Below are 22,928 nucleotides of genomic sequence, written 5' to 3'. Positions count from 1 at the left end.
TAGGTAGATTCGCCCCCATTGCATCTCCCCACATCATCCAGCAATTCTGCTAACTTCATGTTAATATGCACTCACTCTTTGCTCTATGTTAACTTCTTGAAATTTTTGTCTTGCAAATTACTTGGTGACCCTGCCAGTGCTGATGTCATGTAAAAAGCATCCAGTCCACACTGTAAAGTGGTTGGTATGTGGAAAGCCATCCAGCTGTAAAAACCTTGCCAAAATCAACCTCACTGGTGCTTGTGCCATGTAAATAGCACTCAGTCCACTTTGCTGGGAGGTATGTGTTAAGAAGGACACCCAGCTGTAAAAACCATACCAAAACAAACACAGTAGTCTGGGGCAGGCTTCTGCCTGGCCAGCTCCTGTCAAACTGTTCAACCCATGCCAGCATAGAAAGCAGACATTAAACAATGATGATGATGATGATATTTTGCTAGGTTTTGATATTGATAACATATAAAATGTGTCAGGGCATTCTTTTGTATAATGGTGGTGAGCATGTGAGCTTTGTTGTCTTTATTGTTTTCATAATTTTGGTTTTTGCTTGTAATGTTTTTTCTTATGTACTAACATAGACACATGCGTGCATGCACGCACACACATACACATACATCATCATCGTTTAGCATCCGTTTTCCAAGCTGGCATGGGTTGTACAGTTTGACAGGAGCTGGCCAGCCTGAGAACTGTCCAGGTTCCAATTGTCTGTTTTGGCAAGGTTTCTGTGGTTGGATGCCCTTCCTAACAGCAAACACTTTACAGTGTGCTCAGTGTTTTTATATGCCACTGATACAGGTGCATTTACATGACACCAGCAAAAGTGCATTTTATGTGGCACCTAGCTCATCCAACTTAACTTTGATATGATGATTATAATGCTGAAAAATCATATGTAGCCAGCAAATGCTAAAACACATTAAAATTCTACAATAGAATTTTGATGCTTTTTATCATTTATCATCTACATGAAATAATTTCCCAGAATGTTTTTAGCAATTGAAGGTATTATAAACAACACATCCAAGTTAAGTTGTGGATGTGCTAATTAATATTTGTTATGAAAGCTGCTTCTGACGCTGATCTATGTGTGAAAGGCATATATATTTACGTTGTCATTGTAGCAAGTGTCGTTATTCTGGACTTTTTTAGTGGGTGTGACCTGTAATTTTTTTCTTTATTCTTTTGCATTATGCATTCACGCATGTCAAGGTTTGACATTTTTCTCTCAATGTCTCAAAGGTGGAATAAAGCAGCTTTCAGGCCCTGACAAAATTCAAGACTGTTGTGATTTTTTTTTTCGTTTTGTCTTTAGAGAGAGTACTATCATATATTCAAGGCCCTCCCTTAGTTGTTGAGGCCAGGACTGATGAACTGGTTAAACTACATACATACATACAAACATGCATTGATTGATTGTCAAGATTTGATGCAAAAGTTACAGAGACATTTTAATTCATACCAGAAAAGAGATATCATTGCAGTATAGTACTTCTTACCTCCCCTTATTTTTACTTTATGAAATCCTACCACACTCTACACTAGATACTTTCTTCCAATTTTTTCCTTCTCACAACTGGAACCATCCGGAACTCCTTTCTCTAGATTTCCCCTACAAGCATCAACTTGCAAAAGTGTAACCTGAACAATTTCACAAGTCAGATGGGGTGAGGAGTGGAGTCAGTTATGGTGCAAACGTTATGGTTGACTTACTTTCTGGGCTAAGTAATGATTTGTAACATGAGTAATACTGACCTAAGGCCACACAGTTAGGCTATTTATTTTGTAAACCCCCCCCCCCCCGCACACACTAGAAAGTGAAAATCAAAGTTGATCTGCTAAAAAATCTACAGTGATCTGTAAAATTGTTACTGATTTATTAGTTTACAATAACAATCTCAAATTTTACTTTGAGTATATATATAGTCTGAAGAAAGATGGGTACTATCAGACTTGGGCATTCCTGTGTGTTTAAGAAGTTCATTTCACTGCTACATATTTCCTTCTATTATATTTTAATTCACATCTTGAGACCGAGACCTTTGGAAATGTGCTGTGCGTGAGAAGACCCGGCAAGCCAAGTGAGATCGTTGCCAGTGCCCCTGGACTGGCTCTTGTGTGGGTGGCACATAAAAGACACCATTTCGAGCGTGGCCGTTGCCAGTACCGCCTGACTGGCCTTCGTGCGGGTGACATGTAAAAGCACCCACTACACTCTCTGAGTGGTTGGCGTTAGGAAGGGCATCCAGCTGTAGAAACTCTGCCAAATTAGATTGGAGCCTGGTGTTGCCATCTGGTTTCACCAGTCCACAGTCAAATCGTCCAACCCATGCTAGCATGGAAAGCGGACGTTAAACGATGATGATGATGATGATGATGATGATGATGATCTTGAATCTTTAGAGGAAAATGTTAGTCATATACAGATTGACTCCAGGTTTGATCCTTGTGTGTGGAACAAATATCTTCTACATAAGTTACATAATATTGGGTTACATTTACATTTATCCATCAATTGAAACCTATGAGTTTACCCTATTAAAATTTCGGCACGAAAAATTGTTAAAGGAAAGTGAAAACATTGGATACCCATTGGAAACTAGTGATTTTTAAGAGGTATGTAAAAGATATTTTGTTTCAATATAATGCTTTGTTTCACTCTAACACTAACGTGGTTTTTATAAGGATTTTGTATCATTCTTTCTCTCTCCTATCCAGACTTTGATACCAACGAAATTTTAAAGAAAGAAACAGCCCCCGTTTTCCGGACAAAAAAGTGTTTTGTGGCATATTAGGTCACCGTAATTCATTCATCGAAAAAAGGAAAAACATTTTCTAATAATTCCGGTTTCCACCCCCACCTCTTTTCCGAAGGAAAATAAGGGGTTTGAGGCCCATTAGGCATCTGTAATGCATGCCGTTTAAAAGGTATTTATATACAATTTCATTAAAAGATATCCATTTTCCTCAAAGTTACGAGGGAAAAACTTGGATCTTGTGAATCCTGTAAATTTTCCGAAGTCCTCTCCCCACCTCCTCGGAAAAGATTTTCCTCACAAATTTCTTTATAATCGTGATCTATACCGTTGGAAAAGTATTTATATAAAATTTCATTTAAAAAACCCCATTTTCCCAAGAGTTATGTGAGAAAAACATTGGATCTTGTGAATTTCCCGAAGGCCTCCCTCCCCCTCATTGCTCTCCGCACGTTTTTGTTTTCAGATTCGTTTTTTTACACCTTTTTTTTTACACCCGTTGCACTAATCTTTTTTTTTTTTTCGATTTCGTTTCCTGGTGATAATGTCAACATTAACCGAAAAAAAAAATACTGGGCTCGATTTATTCGACTAAAAATTCAAGACTGCCCCAGCGTGACCGCAGTCTAATGACTGAAACAAATGAAAGAGAAGATAAACACTTAAATTCTTCGATAACCAACAACTCGACCAACCGTGGAACTGGGTGTAGCAAGACCGGTTATGCGCATGCGTATATCTGCAATTCCTTATTTTCCCTCGTGCCATTCAGTGATCGTGTCATATTGTTCGTGTAGTAAATACAAATCAAATTCCAGGGAAATTTCCTTGGATTCTAGTTAAATAATTAATTTATCACAAGAAAATGGCAGATCCACGAATTAAACAAATTCGCATCAAGACAGGAGTTGTAAAGCGGTAAACAAAATTTATCCCGTCTTTATAATTATTATGTTCTGATATAGATGCAGCTTTTTTATATTTTCTTTATATATTATTATTGTTATGTGTAATTGCAGTTTAATTAAATGCAAAATATATTTAAAACATCAACAATTACAAACGAAAGTAACATTAAATCGTTGACTCTTTCGTTGTAAATTTTTAAAAGGATTAAGAAAGATAGGATGCAATTGTTTTCGTCTTTTGACATCTTCCTTCAGAATTTCAGCGGCAAGCGTTGTTGTTTTGCTCCATGGCAACCTTGATTGAACCAACATATCATCGATAAAAGATTTTCCAACTATGGCCATCTTGTATTTTAGTGTAATATCTGGTCTTTTCTTTCCCTCAAGACAACGAGGTGTTATCTGAGAGAAATTGGTTGCTATTTGCAGTGGAAGGGTAACAACTGAGATAGCAATCGATTTTGCTATTGTTTATCCCCAGGTCGGCCCTGTTTGAGCAAACCTATGATCGAATATATGCAATCCATGATTATTCCATCTTTTCGCAGTTATAGTTGCATTGTCTAGTGTGCTTAATTTTTTAAAGACTGAGTCGAAGGGAATTTAACCAATATAGAGGTTTCTTGTTGACTCCTCATATTGAATACTTTTCCTTCATCTAGACCAGCGGACAGGTGAGTTTATCACTTTTCGACATTACTGCCACTCAGCAAAAATTTAAGACAGTTGTTTTACAATGACTCAGAAGAAAATGATGTCACCAGACACTTCTTTACTTATCGAATAATAATACGAGTGTTTGCATATTACTTTTAAATAGGCGGAGACGGACTATATGTAATCTGAACCTTCCCCCCCCCCTTATTTATTAAATAATAAGTGTGTTGGTTTTATTTATCTGGTTATTGTGTTGGAAAAAATAATAAAAAATATAAAATAGTAATCATAGTAAAATGTAAATCATGAACAGCTACTGTAGTATATAAGGTGTAAGTTAGCTCCCTTTGAAGGTTCCACCTTTTTAATGTTTGGAGCAAAATTCCGATGAGTTACATTCTTTGCATATTTCTATAAAAAAATTTTAAGATTTCAACATGGCATCATATTTTAGACTTATTGAATAGCTATCCTATTTTGAGATTAGTGATTTCAGTCTGTGCATGTAAAAACAGAAACCTAATAAAATTTAATTGCATTAAAATTTCAAAGAAGTGCAGCTGATCTTTTATCATAACTCGGGAATGGTTAGTTTTTTTTTTAAAAAGTGATTTCTTTCTGTGATAGCATTGCTGTTGGTTCTTCATTCGCCACTTTCTTGTTTTGAATATTGGCGTTGGTTATTTGAATATGTGACGTGTATGACTGGTGAATTGACGCATGTGAGAATTATTTTGTTTTAAGATAAAGGAAATATTTTATAGCATGTTTTTTTATAGCTCGAGTCTACATTCAGTTTGTGAAAATTAATAAACTTCTCATTTTAAGTGATCTAAATTAAGGCCTTCAATTGAAATTGTATGCCAACTCATGTTCTTTGCATTAGTTTAATAATGACAAAGGTATATATATATATATATATATATATATATATATATATATATATATATATATATAGTCCACTCGGCTGGGGGGTTGGTGTTAGGAAGGGTATCCAGCTGTAAAAATCCTGCCAAAACTGTCACAGAAGTCTGGTGCAGGCTTCTGCCTAGCCAGCTTCTGTCAAACCATCCCACCCATGCCAGCATGGGAGGCAGACGTTAACCGATGATATATGACAGGTTTCTTTCAGTTTCCTTCTACTAAATCCATCCACAAGGCTTTGGTCAATCAGGGGTTTATAGTAGAAGACACTCATATCATTTGGTCTTTACCCCATCACTATCAGTTGCCTTCTTTCTCTCTCTCTCTTATTTTATTATTACTTCATTGTATACCTATATAGCTTCATATATATTATATATAGATGCAGACATGACTATGTGGATATGGAGTCCACTTTGAATCCCTGGGGGTTTTGAGTTCTGTTACCTCAGACAAGTGTCTTCTGCTATAGCTGTGGACCAACCAATGCCTTGTGAGTAGAATTGGAAGACAGAAACTGTATAAAAGCCCCATCTGTGTGTGTACAGTTGGAATTTATAGAAAAACAAAAGACAAAGACAGGTGTATGAACAGCAAGCAGGTGTATTAGTTTGATGCTCGGGAAAATGAAAAACTCTTTACGTTTTGAGCCTTTGCTCTCCAACAGAAAGGAATAAGAGAAAATAAACAGCGAGAATGAAAAAAACTTGTAAAGCCTACAATATAAACACATATCATTAATTTGGTATTGTTCCTATTTCTTTTTCTCCTCCCCTCATTCTTTTTTACTTTCTCTTTGATAAAGGCTATAAATCTGAAATGTTAGATCTATTTATTTCCTCTGGCATATTTTTTTTTTATTGTACACATTGCTTGATATTATTTCAGTTCATTTTTCCAACAAGTTTTATAACTTCATATATTACTTATTTGTTTATCTTTTCCTTACCCTGTAAGCTTTGAGTGTTTTTTATCTCTAGGTACAGGCATGGCTATGTGGTAAGAAGTTTGCTTTCCAACCACATGGTTCTGGTTTTAAACCTACTGCACAACACCTTGGGCAAGTGTCTTCTACTATAGCCTGAGTCAACCAAAGCCTTGTGAGTGGATTTGGCAGATAGACACTGAAAGAAGCCTGTCATATATATGTGTGTGTGTCTTTGTGTTTGTTCATTCTCTTGACAACCAATGTTAGTGTGTTTACATCCTTGTAACTTAGCAGTTTGGCAAAAGAGACCGATAGAATAAGTACAGGGCTTTAAAAAAATAAGTACTGGGTTTGATTAACTCAATTAAAAATATTCTTCAAGGTGGTTCCCCAGCATGGCCACAGTCTAATGACTGAAACAAGTAAAAGACAAAAGATACTATGTGTGTGTGTGTGAAGAGATGACTGGAGTGCAACAGTTATTGACATCATACTACACTATAATGACCCCAAGCATGGCACAAAAAATGCCACAGAGGAAGGTGATGGTGTTTGGGATACTCTCATTACATTCATCCTATGCTCTCCAACCACCCCTGCCTTTGTCATATCTTTTCAGTCTTTTTTTCTTTCTCTCACTGTTCTTGCTACACTTCACCTCTATTTCTCTTACTCTCACTGTCCTCTTCTCATAACTTCTCTGCCTGGGATACTGCTGCTGCATTCATCCTCTGCTCTCCTCCCCACTGCTTCTATCATACCCTCCAGTTTCCCTTCCTCTCTTTCACGCTCCTTTCCACCCGTACCTTCTGCCTGTATTCAATCTTATGATGTGAGAGATAGTGCTGGATCCTACCTACTACTCAACACCTTCCCCATCATCATTACTTCTCTCTTCCCTTCTCTGTATCACCTCTGTTACACTCTCCACTACCATCCTCTCACAATATCTCTATTCCTCCCTTCATACTTTACTCTCTCTCTCTCGATACCTTGCCTAAGTCATCATTCTCTCTCCTATTCTACTTTCAGGCATTGAGGTTCTTTAGCCTTACACATTACAAGATGACCTTACTAGTGTTGATATTATGGAAAAAAAAAAAAGGACCCAGTACACTGCAAAGAGATAGGCTACTTGAGTAGATGCAATGCAAGTTCAGAGGACTCTTTGGTCTTGCTGGATGCTAGACACTCTCTATAGAACTAGTGCCATGAAGTAATGGATGCAGTACACTTTAAAGTGGTTGGTGTTAGGACAGGCATCCACATGTAGGAACTATGCTAGAATTGTGATAATAGAACAAGATGTGTTCCTCTGGCTTGTCAGATCCAATTGGACTGATTCATACCAACATGGGAAAGACGTGTATGGTGATGATGCTGTGTGTATATAAACACATAGACATAAATTTATATTCATATTTCTACAGTAAAGTAACCTCTATATATATATATTAAGATTAGGTACAAAACAATTTTGATGAACAGAGAAAAAAGACTGTAAAAAGCAATGAAGAGATATGAAACAAAAAAGATTTCTGGTTCTAGAAAAAGAGGAACCCTGCTGATTCAAAAATAATACAGTAGTTGTATTTGTGTTGTATCTATTGCCAAATGTAGGGAAATCACATAGGTCCTGTTATTATATGTGATCTTACAGGAATTTTAAAAAATTAAGACACCTAGGTAGAAGTTCTACTGATAATCTTACCAATGTTAGCATTAACATGAAACCATGATGATAGATCATCACCATTGGCATCATTTTAATGTCCACTTTTCCATATTTGCATGGGTCAGATGGAGTTTTTCTGTGGCAGACTTTCAATGGTAAGATGCTTTCCTGTCAACTCTCAGCTGTTTCCAAATACGGTAATATTTCCCCAGACTGGAGATGATTTCATAGGACATTGGAAACAAAAAACACTGCTTATATGACAGTCATACTTGTTTATATCTATTTGCCTATGTCAAGACAAGGAGACAAATATATATACAGTGGGCTTCTTTCCCATTTCTGTGTACTGGATCTACACACAATGCTTTGGTCAGCCTAGGGCTATAGTAGATGTTTGCCCAAGGTGTTATACATTGGAAATGGACCTGTAACCATGTGGCTGGAAGGCAAACTTCTTAACCACATAACTATATGAAAGAAAATACTTTATGTATGTCTCAATGTTTTACCTCCCCAGATTGACAAAGGAGAAGAGTAGCTATGAAAAAGAAGTTGAAGACCAAGAAAGGCGAATACAAAAAATGAAGGATGAAGGAAAAGATGAATATGACATAAAAAAACAGGTCAGTGTAATGTTAATAATATACCACATGTTTCAAACATTTTGCTTTCCTGACTTTGAAAAGAGTTTCTCCATGTTTTTTGGCTTTAAGAATGAAACCTCTGAAATGAAAGGTGAACTTTTTGAGACTTCTATTTTAATAATATTTTGTATTCTCTTTTAAAGCCAAACTATGTCATAATATTGAGTTCAAATTTTGGCACAAAGCCAACAATTTTAGTGGGGAAGCGATAAGTTGATTATATTGATCCCAGTGATCAACTGGTACTTATTTTATCGACCTCTAAAGAATGAAAGGTAAAGCTGACCTCAGCAGAATGTAAAGATGGATAAAATGCTACTAAGCATTTTAACCTAGTGTTCTAACGTTTCTGGTGGCTCACCGCTTTAATTTATATCATAATATTGAAGCCTATTTAGTTTTTGTCACATGGCTATGTGGTAAGAAGTTTGCTTCCCAACCACACTGTTTCAGGTTCAGTCTCACTTTGAGGTGACCAAAGCCTTATTCTCCTTGCTTTGATATTGCATGATAGTTGTAAATGAGTGTCACTACCAAACAAGTGGTGTCCTTCATTTCTAATCTTCCATGGAAATAAATGTGTGGAAATATTTTCTTACTTGGAAACTAGTGAGGGTTGGTAACAGAAAATTAAATCTGGCCATAGAACAATCTACCTCAACAAATTCCAGATGACCCATGCAAACTTTCCCAGCATGGCCACAGCTTTGAGCTGAAACTGATAAAACAATGATAATGATATATGTATTAGAAGGATAAGGCCCCCATTTGGTCATGAATGACCATGGGATTGCACCTTGAAAGTTCCACTCCAAGGCATAAGTCTGAGCAAGGTTGTTTATGGAAGACCAACAGTTTCCCTTGCATACCAACCTCTCCTCTCCATGCCACCAGTGTTATCCAAGAGAAAGGCAAAGACTGATACAGCTTGGCACCAGTGATGTGACAACTCATTTCTACAGCTGAGTGAACTGGAGCAATCTGAAATAAAGTGTCTTTGTTCAAGAACACAACACAGCTTGGTCTGGGAATTGAGCTCACTACCTCATAATTGTGAGCCTGATGTTCTAACCACTGAGCCATGTGCCTTTGTTATATATATATATATATATATATGTGTGTGTGTGTTTGTGTGTGTGTACACATATATACATATTTATTTGTATGTATAGGTATCCATATCCACTTCCGTATGTGCATGAATGTTGACATTAAAACCAGTTGTTCTACACATTTGAAGACTTAAGTGTTGGTAACAAGAAAATCATCCTACTGCAAATCTTGCCTCATATACATCCCTGTCCACTCTACACTAGCATGGATGAACAAACTTTAAATGAAAAAAGTGCATCTATGACTGCATTTTCAAAAATGTCTTTCCTTTTCTTAAGTGGTACATTATGCTTCTTAACCACATGGTTTCAAGTTTGGTCCCACTGTGTGGCACTTTGGATAAAGGTGTCTATTATTATAGTCTCAAGCCAGTCAATGTCTTGTCAGGGAATTTGGTAGATAGAAAGTGTAGGCAGCCTGTTGTGTGTGTGTGAATGTTGATATTCCATGTTTTGTGGGACATTCTTTGTTGACATTCTTCAGAAAACCTCTGGAATAAAAAATCTTTTGCTTGAAAACAGGTAAGAGTTAGTCATAGGAAGAATATCCAATTGTAGAATCCTGTTTCAAATAACACTGTCTAAACACATACTGGCACTGAAAAACACATTAAACAAACAAATGTATGCAAGTTGCTTGAAGTTTGTCTATGAAAGAGCTGTAGGATAGGTAGAACTGGATATGTATATAGTGCTTATGATAGATTTGCATTGCTATAATTACAAATGCTCAGTATAAAATATACGTCGTTTTTTTAAATGTTGTAAATTAATTAATGAATTCTCTAACCATGTGGTCATTCAGTGGTATACATATTTTGAACTTAAATTCTTTATAGATGTATATATACACATATACAGGCAGCATGTGTGTTGTGTGTGTGTGTATACATATGTAGTTGCTTCTGAAAGTAATTCTATGAGGGCTCTACCCAGGAATGACAGTCAAAATGAATTTTTATAAATTTTCTTCTACTTTCAATATTAAGTCTTCCTATCAGTAAATGTTTTTTGTAATTGCTTTAAAATAACTGCCTTGATTTAGCATGTGTATATTACCAATGTTTTTTAGGGAGAAGTTCTTCAAGAGTCTAAAGCTATGGTTCCTGACTGCCTAAAAAGATTAAACACAGCTTATTCTGATCTTGTGAATTTATTGGTGAGTTTTAAGAACAAATGGTTTTAATCTTAATCTTATTACTTCTGAACCATCATAAAAGTTGAAGTGGTTTAAAACATTGCAGTTAGAAGTGACTAAAAATTAAAATAAAATTTTCAGTAGACCAACTGATGACAAACTTTAACAAGAAGCAACTGTTAGACCCAAGAAACAAGTGTTAAACTGTTGGGTTAAAAAACCCAGAGACAAATTACTTTTTTTTTTCTTGCTGGGTGTGGAGGAAGGGACAGTATCCATGACCTAGACTACTGAGATTGATGTCACTAATTTTCCTCTTGAATTATTGTGAATCACCATTTATGGGTAAGACATTAACAAGGAGGGAATTCCAAGGGGATGATGTTCTGAGGAAGTAAGGATCGGAAGGTTAGACACAATAAGGGTGACTAGAGGATCAGAAATACCTGAATAGGAGGTTGGCATGAGTTTGGTTAGCTCCTAGGCATTAGGTTTTTGTCTATTAGTTAGGAGAAAAGGCCATTATTGTAGTAATATAACAGAGTTATGTAGGGGCTGGTGCATATATTTGATAGATTTTATGCCAATCAGTTATGGTCACCATTGTGTTACACTGTCTGAAGACACTTTTCTGCCAGTTCTTTGATCATATGCTGATACCAGTTCTCGTCCGTCGAGGCAAAGAACTCCTTCACTGAAGCTTCCACCTCCTCTCAGTTGGTGAAATGTCATGAGTGCAGGGAGTGAGTCCTGAATCAGAACTTTGAATGCTAAGCTGCTTTTGTTAACTTAATGAATAAAGCAAATAAGTTAGCAAAATATTGCAAAACATTTGACACAACACGATTTCTAATTTTGAAGAGAAGGTCCAGTCATTGAAAAGCAGTCACAGAATATATTTTTAACCCTTTAGCATTCTGATTACTTTGTCAAATGTAATGCCTATCTATTCACATTGTTTTGAATTACTCAGGCATTATTTTTAGCTGAGGTTTTGATAATTTAGTTTATTTTTAGAAGGACATTGAAGGGTAGGTGTGAGAGGCTGAATCTAGCTAGTTTGAGTGTAAAACAAGGTTGAATATTTGGGCTGGATATGCCCAATTTAAATTCTAATGGGTTACATACAAACCATAATTCTTAAATTTAAAGCTAGTTCAGAATGCAGCAGAAACCGGTGTCACAAGACAAAGTATGTCAGCTTTATTCTTGTCATCATACAAATGTAATGGTTATTCAGTGTATGTGAAACATTTATTGAATAAATTTAAAGTAACTGTGAAGGCAAATCTCAAATGTAACCACATTCAAATATCTTACTAAATACAAAGTACAATGATGTATTATATGTAGTAAAATACTTGTGGACATATTGGAGAATTATATTTTAAAATTGGTCTAAAGCATCTTCAATTACATAATAAAAGCTATTCTTTATAAATATATTTTTATCACACCTCAATATTTCATAAGGAATCTGAAATGTAGAAGCTAAGTGGATAACTGTATTAGACTATTGGCTGCTGTTGACCTACTCTTTGCAGTGACTTCATATTCTAGCAGAAGCAACTATGTTTTATTCGAATTATTTTGTTAGTTGCTTGCTGCTAGAGAAGCCAGGTAGTACATTAGATTCCTTGTAGATTGTGACGGGACTAACTTAATTCACTTGTTATCATGAATTCTTGGAGGAAAAAATTATTATGAATCATTTTTGTTTTTGCAGGCAAGCGAATCTGATTTGAAATCTGCAGAAGAGTACACTCAAGCTGAAGTGGCCTGTGCTGCTGCCAAAGAAATGTTAGGTTTATGATAAGGAGCAAAGATATATGTTTACTAAAATAACTGAGCATTGATGGCTTGGTCTCTCCTTTTTTTTAAGCTTTCACTGATGAAAGAAACAGAGGAAAATGCTGGCCATTTATTGTGATATGCTAGAAATTAAAGAGAATGAGTGAGAAATTAAACATGCAACAAATTATTTTTCCAATTTTTTTCAGTATTCTTGTGTTTCTCAATAAAAATTTCAGTTAACAGAAAAAATAAAATATCTTAAAATTGTAGGCAGACAAACCAATAAAAGATTCACGCTGTATTTCATTCATTACATACTTTAAAGTGATTTATTCTAAGCATGGAAATGTTACGAATTTGAAGTAGTAACAATCATTTACTATATTTATTAGAATATTTCTTTTTTTTTTTTTACTTTTCAAATAAACTGCTTTTCTATCACAGTTCTTGAATTTCTTACTTCTCACTGATTTGGATATCAATGATGTTTTGAAAGACTGAAAACAGTCACTGATCAACTTACAAATGAATCAATAACTGAAGCTATTTGCTTGAGCTTTCCTACAAGTGACAATGCACTTTCCTGATTATGGTTGGCTATTTTTATTAATGGTGTAATTTACCATTAACAAATGCTTTAAGTAAAAAGTTTAATAAATTGTCATAAAAACATTTTCTCTTCATTTCTTTATTGAACATAATTACAACCCTGGCAACACAGCACTGATGCTTCTCTTCCACTTTCCTCCTCCTACCTCTTACACATTTCTTTTCATTGCATCATACTTTCACTTTAACTATCTCTTGTGCTAGGCTCAGCTACTGCCATAAACCTCATTTCTATTCTCCTTCCTGGAACAGTGGGTGCTCTTTAGCCTTGAGGGTATAAGGCAACCTCACAAGTGCTGACACCTAATACATCTTGTAAAGTGGTTGACAACAAATAAAGCATAGAGTTGACAGGACTTGTTAGTCTTGCTAAGGGCATGACGACTTCTCTAGTACTGGTGCCATGATTAAATGGCTTGTAAAGCGTTTCATGTTAGGAGCACCCTGCTATGAATACTAAAGTGCAGGCATGGCTGAGTGGTAAGAAGTTGGCTTCCCAACTACATGGTTCTGGGTTCAGTCCCACTGTGTGACACCTTGGGCAAGTGACTACTACTACAGGCTCAGGCTGACCAAAGCCTTGTGAGTGAATTTGTTAGAAACTGAAAGAAGCCCATCATATATGTGTGTGTGTCCCACCACTGCTTAACAACTAGTGTTGGTGTGTTTGCATCCCTGTAACTTAGCAATTCAGCAAAAGGGACTGTTAGAATAAGTACAAGGCTGTACAAAAAAGTAAGTACTGGGGTCAACAGGTTTGACTAAATTTCTTCAAGGCAGTACCCCAGCATGGCCACAGTTCACTGACAGAAGCAAGTAAAAAATAAAGACCAAGACTTGCAAGAGATATGTTGTCTGCCAACCCATCTAAAGTGGCAGTAATTCTGAAAAAGAACTGGCTTGGACCATGGCAATCAGTTCAACTCCATATCAGCATGGAACGCATGTAAAATTATGATAATGACAATATCTCATAAACCAAAGAACAAATATACTGTTAACTATTAATATAAAGATATCAGCATTTTTTATCAAAGTCATAACTTATTTCACAACCATTGGAGCATGAAGTGTACTTCACAATCGCAGGGTTGTGATTTGTAAACAGTTTTGAGTAGGAACTGGAAATAGAAGTATGAACACACATTGTGCATGTGCCCATAGAATTTGTAAAACAGAAGAGAAAGATAATGTAATGTCAAACAAGTTCTAAGATGGTCTGCATGCCACAGCTGAAACCACTATCACACAGCTCTGCTGCAATTTTCTTGTCTTGTAATGTATTTATGGATGAGTCAACAATAAAGCTTCTCTGTAGTTCAACCTGCTAGAAATGGCAACCAATTTCCCTTAAACCACACTAAGACTTCATTGAATAATGTAGTATTAGAAGCAGTGTTATCATCAATCAGTTTCAAAAGATACTTTTTTAATAGAAAAATATTTATCAAAACAAGGACAAAAATTTAAAATAAGATAAATCTCTGTATTTTAGAAAAAATTTTAAATTTTTTTTTCTTTCAAGAAATGATATTTTTGCATTATTTATTATCACCACAGTCATTACTGTCTCTTTTAGACTCACAGTGACATTCTATAGCTTTTATAATCTTCTGGAATATTTGGGCTGCTGGGCTATCAGGTATTTCTTCTAAGAATGACTTGCCTTCATCACATGCTTTTGCAATTCTCGGATCTAAGGGTAGCTTGCCAAGGAATGGTAGAGATAAATCTTTTGCCATTTTTTCAGCCCCACCAGTTGTTGCAGGAAATATCTCAGACTCAGTTTTGCAGTGTGGGCAAACAAAGCCACTCATATTTTCAATTACACCAATTATAGGAAGTTTTACTTTCTCACAGAAATTGATTTCCTTCCTAACATCCTGCAAAGAAATTTCCTGTGGTGTAGTAATGATAATTGCTCCATCGATCTTTGTTGCACCAATATATTGAACTAACGATAGATGTTCATCTGAAGTACCAGGTGGTGTATCAATGATGAGGTAATCCAAATCTCCCCAGTCGACATCTTTCAGAAACTGTTTAATCAGACCATTCTTTCTTGGACCTCTCCATATGACAGCATCATTTAGACTTGCTAGAAGAAATCCAACTGACATAATTGCAAGATTATCCGATACGTAAACTGGTGACCAGCCAGAGCCACTCTGATGAACCTAAGGAATAAAAATGACAATTAATTATAGTGTTTTAAAAATGCGTATTACATTAACATAGCATGAAGAAAACAATCTTTGTGCTTGATAGAATGAGACAAGGTGAGGAAGTATATTTTATTTCAGTTTTATATTATTATCACACTAGTGGGACCCAAGAAAATTCCACAGAGTGGAAAAAATTAACAGGACCTATCAAGCAGATTATTATATAGATGATAAAACCAAATGAAAGTATATTCAAATAATTTCATTTGTTTTATCAATGATAAAAGTGCAAATGCTGTCACAGGTATGTCTGTGTGGTCAAGAAGCTTGTTTTGCAACCATGTGGTTTCTGGTTCAGTCCCACTGTGAGGTACTTTAAGCAAGTGTCTTTTACTATAGCTCCAAACTGATCATTGCCTTGTGAGTGAATTTGGTGAACAGAGACTGAATGTGTGTGTGTGTGTTTGTCCCACCCACTGTTTGACAGCCAGTGCTTGTTTAAATCCCCTTAACTTAGTTCAGCAAAGGAGACCATTAAAATAAATAGCAGTAAAAGAAATAATTACTGGGCTCAATTTATTCAACTAAAATCTTTCAAAGATGATGACCACAGCCCAAATGACTGAAAAAGGATAAAAGATGTATTTTTAATAATTAAAGGATAGGCAATGCTTATAATCTTTCCAGGCCCAGGCAAACTCAAGGGAATTGTTTGAGAAAAGAGTTTTTAAAAATGTTTAGCACAGGACTTGATGGTGTGGTGGAAGGAAAAGCATGTATATGACTGAAGATTTGTGTAGCCTGTGATAGCAGGAACAGAATATGATGAACTAATCTTCCATCTATTATATATTTATTTTGTTACGGTCGAGGATGGTATGTATTGTGTGAGTGCAGTATGCTAATGTAGAGTATAAATGAAGAGCTTACTTTCAAAACAGATATATGCATTGGAATGACTTTTAAACAATAACTTGAATATATCTGATTTTGATTGGAAGACTAATATTCGCCTATTGTCTACATGGCATCTATCCCAGTTTGACTGAAAAAAATTTCACATGCATGAAGCCAGCAGCTTGCAGATTGTGTTTTAATGGTTATCATGAAATTGACCAAATATGCACTTGTACTGGTTTTGAAAGTAAGCCCCTCATATGCGTTTTGTATAGGCCTAGCAACTTTTCACAGTAGAAGCACATGTTGAATAATACTACAGTAATCAGTCTCAGCTAGGTATGGATAACAATTTTTGAAAAGTGGGTTGCAGAAACAGGTAGCCAACAAAAAAAATTCCAGGTAGTTATTTTCTTAGGTGTGCCATTCGCAAAATACCACATACAGCAGTTTGCCTATGACTTGTCTAAGCTATGTGAAATCTGTGATTTTCAAGAGAGGATGTTTGTAATTGTTATCACTACCAACTGAAAAAAAGCAAAAAGAAAAGACATTTGTGATTTTGTTCACAAATAAAGAGAAAACCGATTATGGGTTTGGCAGAATTCTGGTTTAAGCAGCCCCTATAATCTCTCATAACTTTTTTATTTTTTTGGTATTTTCAGAAAAGTTTTGCGAATTTGTGTTCTACATATGGGAATTCATACGATTGTGAAAAAAAAAAAAAAAAAAGGTTTTTGGTGTTATCTAAGGGCGATTTAGCACATCACATGACCACCTGCTACCTTCCACGTATTTTTGTCATTTTGACATATATTGATGTTTTTTCATTATTCTCCTTCCATAAATTTAATGAAATGATGATGCACCTAAGGGTGATCCATGGCTGGGATTTAAGCAAAAAATTCGGATTGTCTGTATTTTAAAACTCTGATTAAAAAAAAAGCAATTGAAAAAGAGCAGAACTTTTAAGATTTATGGGGGTGTGGATTCAAAACTTTTTTTTCATAATCGTATGAATTCCTGTTTGTAGAACAAATTCGTAAAAATTTTCTGAAAATTTCAAAAAATAAAAAGTTTATGAGGGGTTATATGGGGTGCTTAAAGCAGAATTCCGTCATGGGTTTGATTCCTTGAGATGGATATTTGTTTTGATTAGGTTTATTGTTATAGTTTAGTATTACTAATGTTAACAAACTGCATTGCGTCGTTTGTCAAAGACAGTGCCGTACCTCTGTGTATTAAAATGTAAAGAAGTCCCGGCAGAGTTGCCGACGAAGGAAAACTAATTCGTTTTTGCCAGTATTTAACAGAGTTACGTCCCATCGAAACGTGTTATTACGAACTTAGAATTGGTTTGATGATGTAAAAAGGAAAGTGGAACTGAACACATGAGAGTGTATGTATGTGTGTGTGTGTGTGTGTGTGTGTGTGTGTGTGTGTGTGTGTGTGTGTGTGTGTGTGTGTGTGTGTGTGTGTATATATATATGTGTGTATATATATATGTGTGTATATATATATATATATATATATATATATATATTATACAGTTCTATATTTAAGAGATGAGGAATTATGTACATTATTTACATTTGACAGATATTTTTCCTCACCTTGCTTGTTGTTAACACAACGTTTCGGCTTATATACCCGCCAGCCTTTATCAGGTGTCTTGGGGAAATTTCGAACCTGGGTTCTCATTCCTAAGGTATTTTTCGATGTTATTATTATTATTATTATGCCTGTGGGCATATGGTGTAGTGGTTAAGAGCGCGGGCTACTAATCCCCAAAATTCCGAGTTCGATTCCAGGCAGTGACCTGAATAATAATAATAATCATAATAATAATAATATCGAAAAATACCTGAGGAATGAGAACCAAGGTTCGAAATTTCCCCAAGTCACCTGATGAAGGTTGGAGGGTATATCAGCCGAAACGTTGTGTTAACAACAAACAAGATGAGGACAAATATCGTCAAATGTAAATAATGTATATAATCGGTAGTCTCAAGGACCGAGAGTTTTGTGAATCAATGAACGAAACTCTTGGCCTCTGAGTCGTTCTGTAACTTCTACCAATTATTATTAATAATAATAAGAATAACGTAGAATCGGTAATATCCGATCGGGTTAAGTATTTTAAATTGAGGATCAATTCCATAGGAAAAGTTAAGATACTATACAGAAATAAAAATGATTTTAGATAAAATTTAATAAAAATAATCGACTGTTTTTATCGCTTCGTCATTCTGAGTATAACCACCACCACACCTCAGTTTGAGAGGGTTTTTTTCTTTCGGAGCCCCTGAGACTGATGGAAGGTGGAAGATATTCTCAAACCGGAGATCTGACCCAAATGCTTGCAACAAATTAAACTTAAAGGTCGGATAGAGGTGTTAAAACGGGTTACGCATTACCCAAGCAGGATTTGAACTCAAAACGCAAAGAGCCAGAACAAATACTGGAAGGTATTTCGTCTGACACTCTAACGATTCCGACCAAAACTGGTAATATATTTATCCACGCTACAAGGATAAAGTTAACCTTCATGGGAAATAAACTGGAATTATTACTGCAGGCTATTTCACTCGACGCTTTAACGTTTCTGCCAATTCGCTGTTTTGCAAATCTCAGGGGATTTTGATTTCTTTTTGTTGCTGTCGATTTCAATTTCTTAAACACTTTTATCTTCCTTCTGTAAGTGATTGGCCTGTAGTCATGATTGGGACACTATCTAGAAGGGTTTAGTCGAACAAACTGCCCCCGATACTAATTTTCCAGAACCATTAACCACCAATTGTCAAACAGTGGGGAGAGAGATAAACACAAACACACACACACACACACATACGATGGGCTGCCGTACAGTTTTTACGCAGTAGGACTGAACCCGAAACCACGTGAGTGCAAAGCGAGCTTCTTAACACATAAAGCGCGACGGGCCACGATCGTGGCATAGAGAGATGCATTTAATTTATGGGCGTTTGTTGGGGTCTAGTGTCACTGAAACGCTCCGATACCCTCCAGAATGCAACAGGGCTAATAGTTCAATTAATGACTTTTCAGATGATGTAAAACTTGCCACCATTATACACAAAAAAGATATTTTAAATATATTTTTGTTTTTTATTTGTGCACGGTAGTCTTATTTTCATAAAATGTGCTCAGCAGTCCATGTTATGTAAGTGCAAATCCCAGCGCTTTATGGGTTAAACACACAATCATGCCTGCGACTATATTTTTTTTAAAAAACCAATTCTGTCCGGTCTTTGGAGAAGACGTATGGAACGGATTCGTGGAACTACGTTAGTTTCACATTGGAAATTCTGTGTCTATCATACGAAACTTCGCCTTCACTGTCCCACAAGCAATGAAAAAGGAAATTTTCTTAACGGTATTAAACAAGAAAACTATAACACACACAAAAAAAGTAAATATATACGTACTGCCTCTCCTTCTACCCCCATAATTCTAGGAATAGACGGGCCACACATATCTGTGTCTAAAACTGCGACTTGGTGATCTTCATTGGCAGCTGCAAAACCATGCCCTAAATGAGCAGAGAAGGTACTTTTTCCAACGCCACCTTTTCCAGAAAGGACAAGGATTTTGTGACGAACTGTGGATAACTTTTCTTGGATTTCTGCAATAGCTGGATCAGGTCCTTTAGGTTGGGACGAGCATATACCTCTGTTGGGACAACCACTACAAGCAGACGCTTTGCCTGCCTGTTCGCTCCCTGTTCCTGGACAGTGCTCTGGGGCATCTGCTATTAAGTCTGCCATCTTTCCAAACTAAATATGTAGTTACTTCCCTTGAAAAACTCTCTATTATCTACAAATTGCCCAGAAGTTATTCAGAGTGACTTCCCTTCATGCTGAAATAGTTTCTGTTCATATTGCTTTGCACCCACGTGGTTTAGGGTTCAGTCCTACTGCGTAAAAAGTTGAAAAAATAATTATAACAATCAATATTATTGTACATTTTGTTATGCAACTGCTGTTCTTTATATACTGATCCAGATGTTCACAAGGGCGAATTTTATTCATGCACCTTTCACCTTCAAACGAATTATTTGCTTATTATGCTCCCGGAGTTACGTTGCGAGCAAGGCTAAACCTACTCTGACTATGTTTACCAAGGAAGAATGTAGTTTGTGTGAAGAAGCCAAAGAAGCGCTTATTCCATACATAGATAAAGTAAGTTTGATATGCAGTTATTATAAAATCTGAATAAGTAAATAAATAAACCGAATACTAGCAAACTTGTAACGATCTACGTCAGCAAAAAGTCAGGATGATTTTTGGCACTGTCATGGTATTAACTGTCAGAAGTGAAAGTAGAAAAATCTGACAAGGAACGTTACTGCTGGTTTGAGTTGATTCTTTGGCTACTGACAGCTAATACCATGACTGGCCGGAGCGAGCTATCTGTCTGTCTGTCTGTGTCTCTCTCTCTCTCTCTCTCTCTATCTATCTATCACTCGAAAGTTATTGGAACAAATTTGACACCTATATCCATGCGTTTGAGTGGTGGTCGATCCTATTATTTTTAAACTTCAAACTTCATTTGTTTTCTATTTTGATAAATTCTCTCTGTTGAAAATTATATTTTTATATTTTAAATAATTTGCAATTTCAGAAAATATATTTTTATATTAAATTTGCGTTTTCTAATTTGATAAATTCTACGGACACAAACAGAGGTGAACGAGTGATAGATATATATAGAGAGAGAGAGAGATAGTGAGATAGACAGACAGACAGATAGATAGCTCCGGCTAGTCAGTAGCCAAAGAATCAACTCAAACCAGCAGTAACGTTCCTTGTCAGTTCTACTTTCACTTCTGACAGCTAATACCATGACAGTGCCTGATTTTTCGATTTATGACCATATAACGCTGTACTGTGCACATATAACTGCATGTGCAAATGTTGATATTTCGCTTGTTGCCATTTGAGTGACACGGTCCTGATGTTTACATTCCTTGTTGACATTACAACCAGCTGCTCTGTGCTTTTGAAGGCTCCTGGCATAAAATGTACTTTACGTGAAAAACAAGTGAAAATTAGTGATAGGAAAAGCTTCTGGCTGTAAAATCCTAGTTCTAATCAATCCTAGCCATAGTGTATATATATATATGTATTATGTATTATCCGAAATGTGTAGTGTTAAATATCCTTCACGGCTGATCTTATCAATCGGTTTCGTGTAAAGAATACAATGGAGTATTAGGTAAAAATCCTATTATATAACTTTACGCTCATCAGAGTTAACCGATATAGAAGGGAATATGGTCACACACACACACACACACACATATATATATATATATATATACACACACAACAGGTTTCTTTCACTTTTCATCTACTAGATCCACTTGCTAGCTTTGGTCAGCCCAGAGATGTAGTAGAAGACACTTTCCAAATGCACTGCACAGTGGAAATGAACCTGGGACTACATGGATGCAAGCATCTTAATCATATCACCATGCCTGCACCTACTCTCCACACCTAATACAGATGGATGGGTGTTTGGGTGGGTTGTGTTTTTCCCCACCACTGCTTGAGAACTGGTACCCAGAATTTAATATATGATCCTTGTCAATTATGTTTTTTATTTTTTATTTTGCAGGTTATTTTCAATGAGGTTGATATAACTGATGCCAAAAACAAAGAGTACTTCTACAAATACAGGTTTGATATTCCTGTTTTCCACTTGAATGGAAAATATTTAATGAAACATCGCATTAATAAAGAGTTATTGGACACAGCACTTTCCAGAGAAAAGTAACAAAATACTATATACCAAGTTATATGGAATATATTATGTAAATGTAGCAAATATATTTTGCATTGTAAATAAGGTTTTGTAAATAAAAGGATTTATGAGGAAACTTTGAAAAAATAATTAATTTATGAAGATGAGGCATAGTTGCTGTGATACATTGCTAACCCAGTTGTCATTATTTCAAATCTTACTATACACCATCTGTGGAGGCGCAATGGCCCAGTGGTTAGGGCAGCGGACTCGTGATCATAGGATCGCAGTTTCGATTCCCAGACCGGGCATTGTGAGTGTTTATTGAGCAAAAACACCTAAAGTTCCATGAGGCTCCAGCAGGGGATGGTGGCGAACCCTGCTGTACTCTTTCACCACAGCTTTCTCTCACTCTTACTTCCTATTTCTGTTGTGCCTGTAATTCAAAGGGTCAGCCTTGTCACACTGAATATCCCCGAGAACTACGTTAAGGGTACACGTGTCTGTGGAGTGCTCAGCCACTTGCACATTAATTCCACGAGCTGGCTGTTCCATTGATCGGATCAACTGGAACCCTTGACGTTGTAAGCGATGGAGTGCCAACAATACACCATCCAGTTTGCATAAATGACACAAATAACATTCAATAACTGCTCAGTTGGGTGGAATGACTTTTAACTATAGTAAAACAATTTAGTAGTGATACTGAATGAAATTAAGCCTTGATAAATGTGCTAAAGCCACATTTTATATGGGAAAACTCTTGAAAGCCAACACACAACTAGACAAGGTACCATGGTCAAAGCATTAAATCCTCAAGAAAACTACAAATATTTTGGTGTATGTGGGGGTAAATGGCATCAACAAATATGTGGGAAAAATATGGAAAGAATGCTATTGTAGAGTTAGAGCTATCCTAAAAGGCTAACTTAATTTGAGAATTAGAATTGTGCCT

The 22,928-nt window shown here is 36.0% G+C and overlaps 3 protein-coding genes across 3 annotated transcripts; 2 read left to right on the top strand and 1 right to left on the bottom strand.

Annotated features, from left to right (window-relative positions):
* Positions 1 to 3,473: 3,473 nt before the first annotated feature.
* LOC106879566 (tubulin-specific chaperone A) lies at positions 3,474 to 13,211 on the top strand. The gene is made up of 4 exons (XM_014929200.3): positions 3,474 to 3,674; positions 8,369 to 8,474; positions 10,680 to 10,766; positions 12,472 to 13,211. Exons 1-4 carry the CDS (start codon positions 3,622 to 3,624, stop codon positions 12,556 to 12,558), a joined length of 333 nt encoding a protein of 110 aa, XP_014784686.1. The 5' UTR covers positions 3,474 to 3,621; the 3' UTR covers positions 12,559 to 13,211.
* On the bottom strand, positions 13,212 to 20,006 carry LOC106879567 (cytosolic Fe-S cluster assembly factor nubp1-A). The gene is made up of 2 exons (XM_014929201.3): positions 19,657 to 20,006; positions 13,212 to 15,325 (listed from the first exon to the last, which is right to left on the bottom strand). Exons 1-2 carry the CDS (start codon positions 19,993 to 19,995, stop codon positions 14,690 to 14,692), a joined length of 975 nt encoding a protein of 324 aa, XP_014784687.1. The 5' UTR covers positions 19,996 to 20,006; the 3' UTR covers positions 13,212 to 14,689.
* A 78-nt stretch (positions 20,007 to 20,084) lies between these two features.
* On the top strand, positions 20,085 to 22,109 carry LOC106879568 (glutaredoxin-like protein C5orf63 homolog). The gene is made up of 2 exons (XM_014929202.3): positions 20,085 to 20,409; positions 21,848 to 22,109. The coding sequence occupies exons 1-2, from the start codon at positions 20,233 to 20,235 to the stop codon at positions 22,004 to 22,006; spliced, it is 336 nt and encodes a 111-aa protein (XP_014784688.1). The 5' UTR covers positions 20,085 to 20,232; the 3' UTR covers positions 22,007 to 22,109.
* The last annotated feature ends 819 nt before the right edge of the window (positions 22,110 to 22,928 follow it).

This window comes from Octopus bimaculoides, chromosome 2, assembly GCF_046866305.1.
Source record: "Octopus bimaculoides isolate indiv1 chromosome 2, ASM4686630v1, whole genome shotgun sequence".
Lineage (NCBI taxonomy): Eukaryota > Metazoa > Mollusca > Cephalopoda > Octopoda > Octopodidae > Octopus > Octopus bimaculoides.
This window is presented reverse-complemented; position numbering and strand designations above follow the sequence as displayed.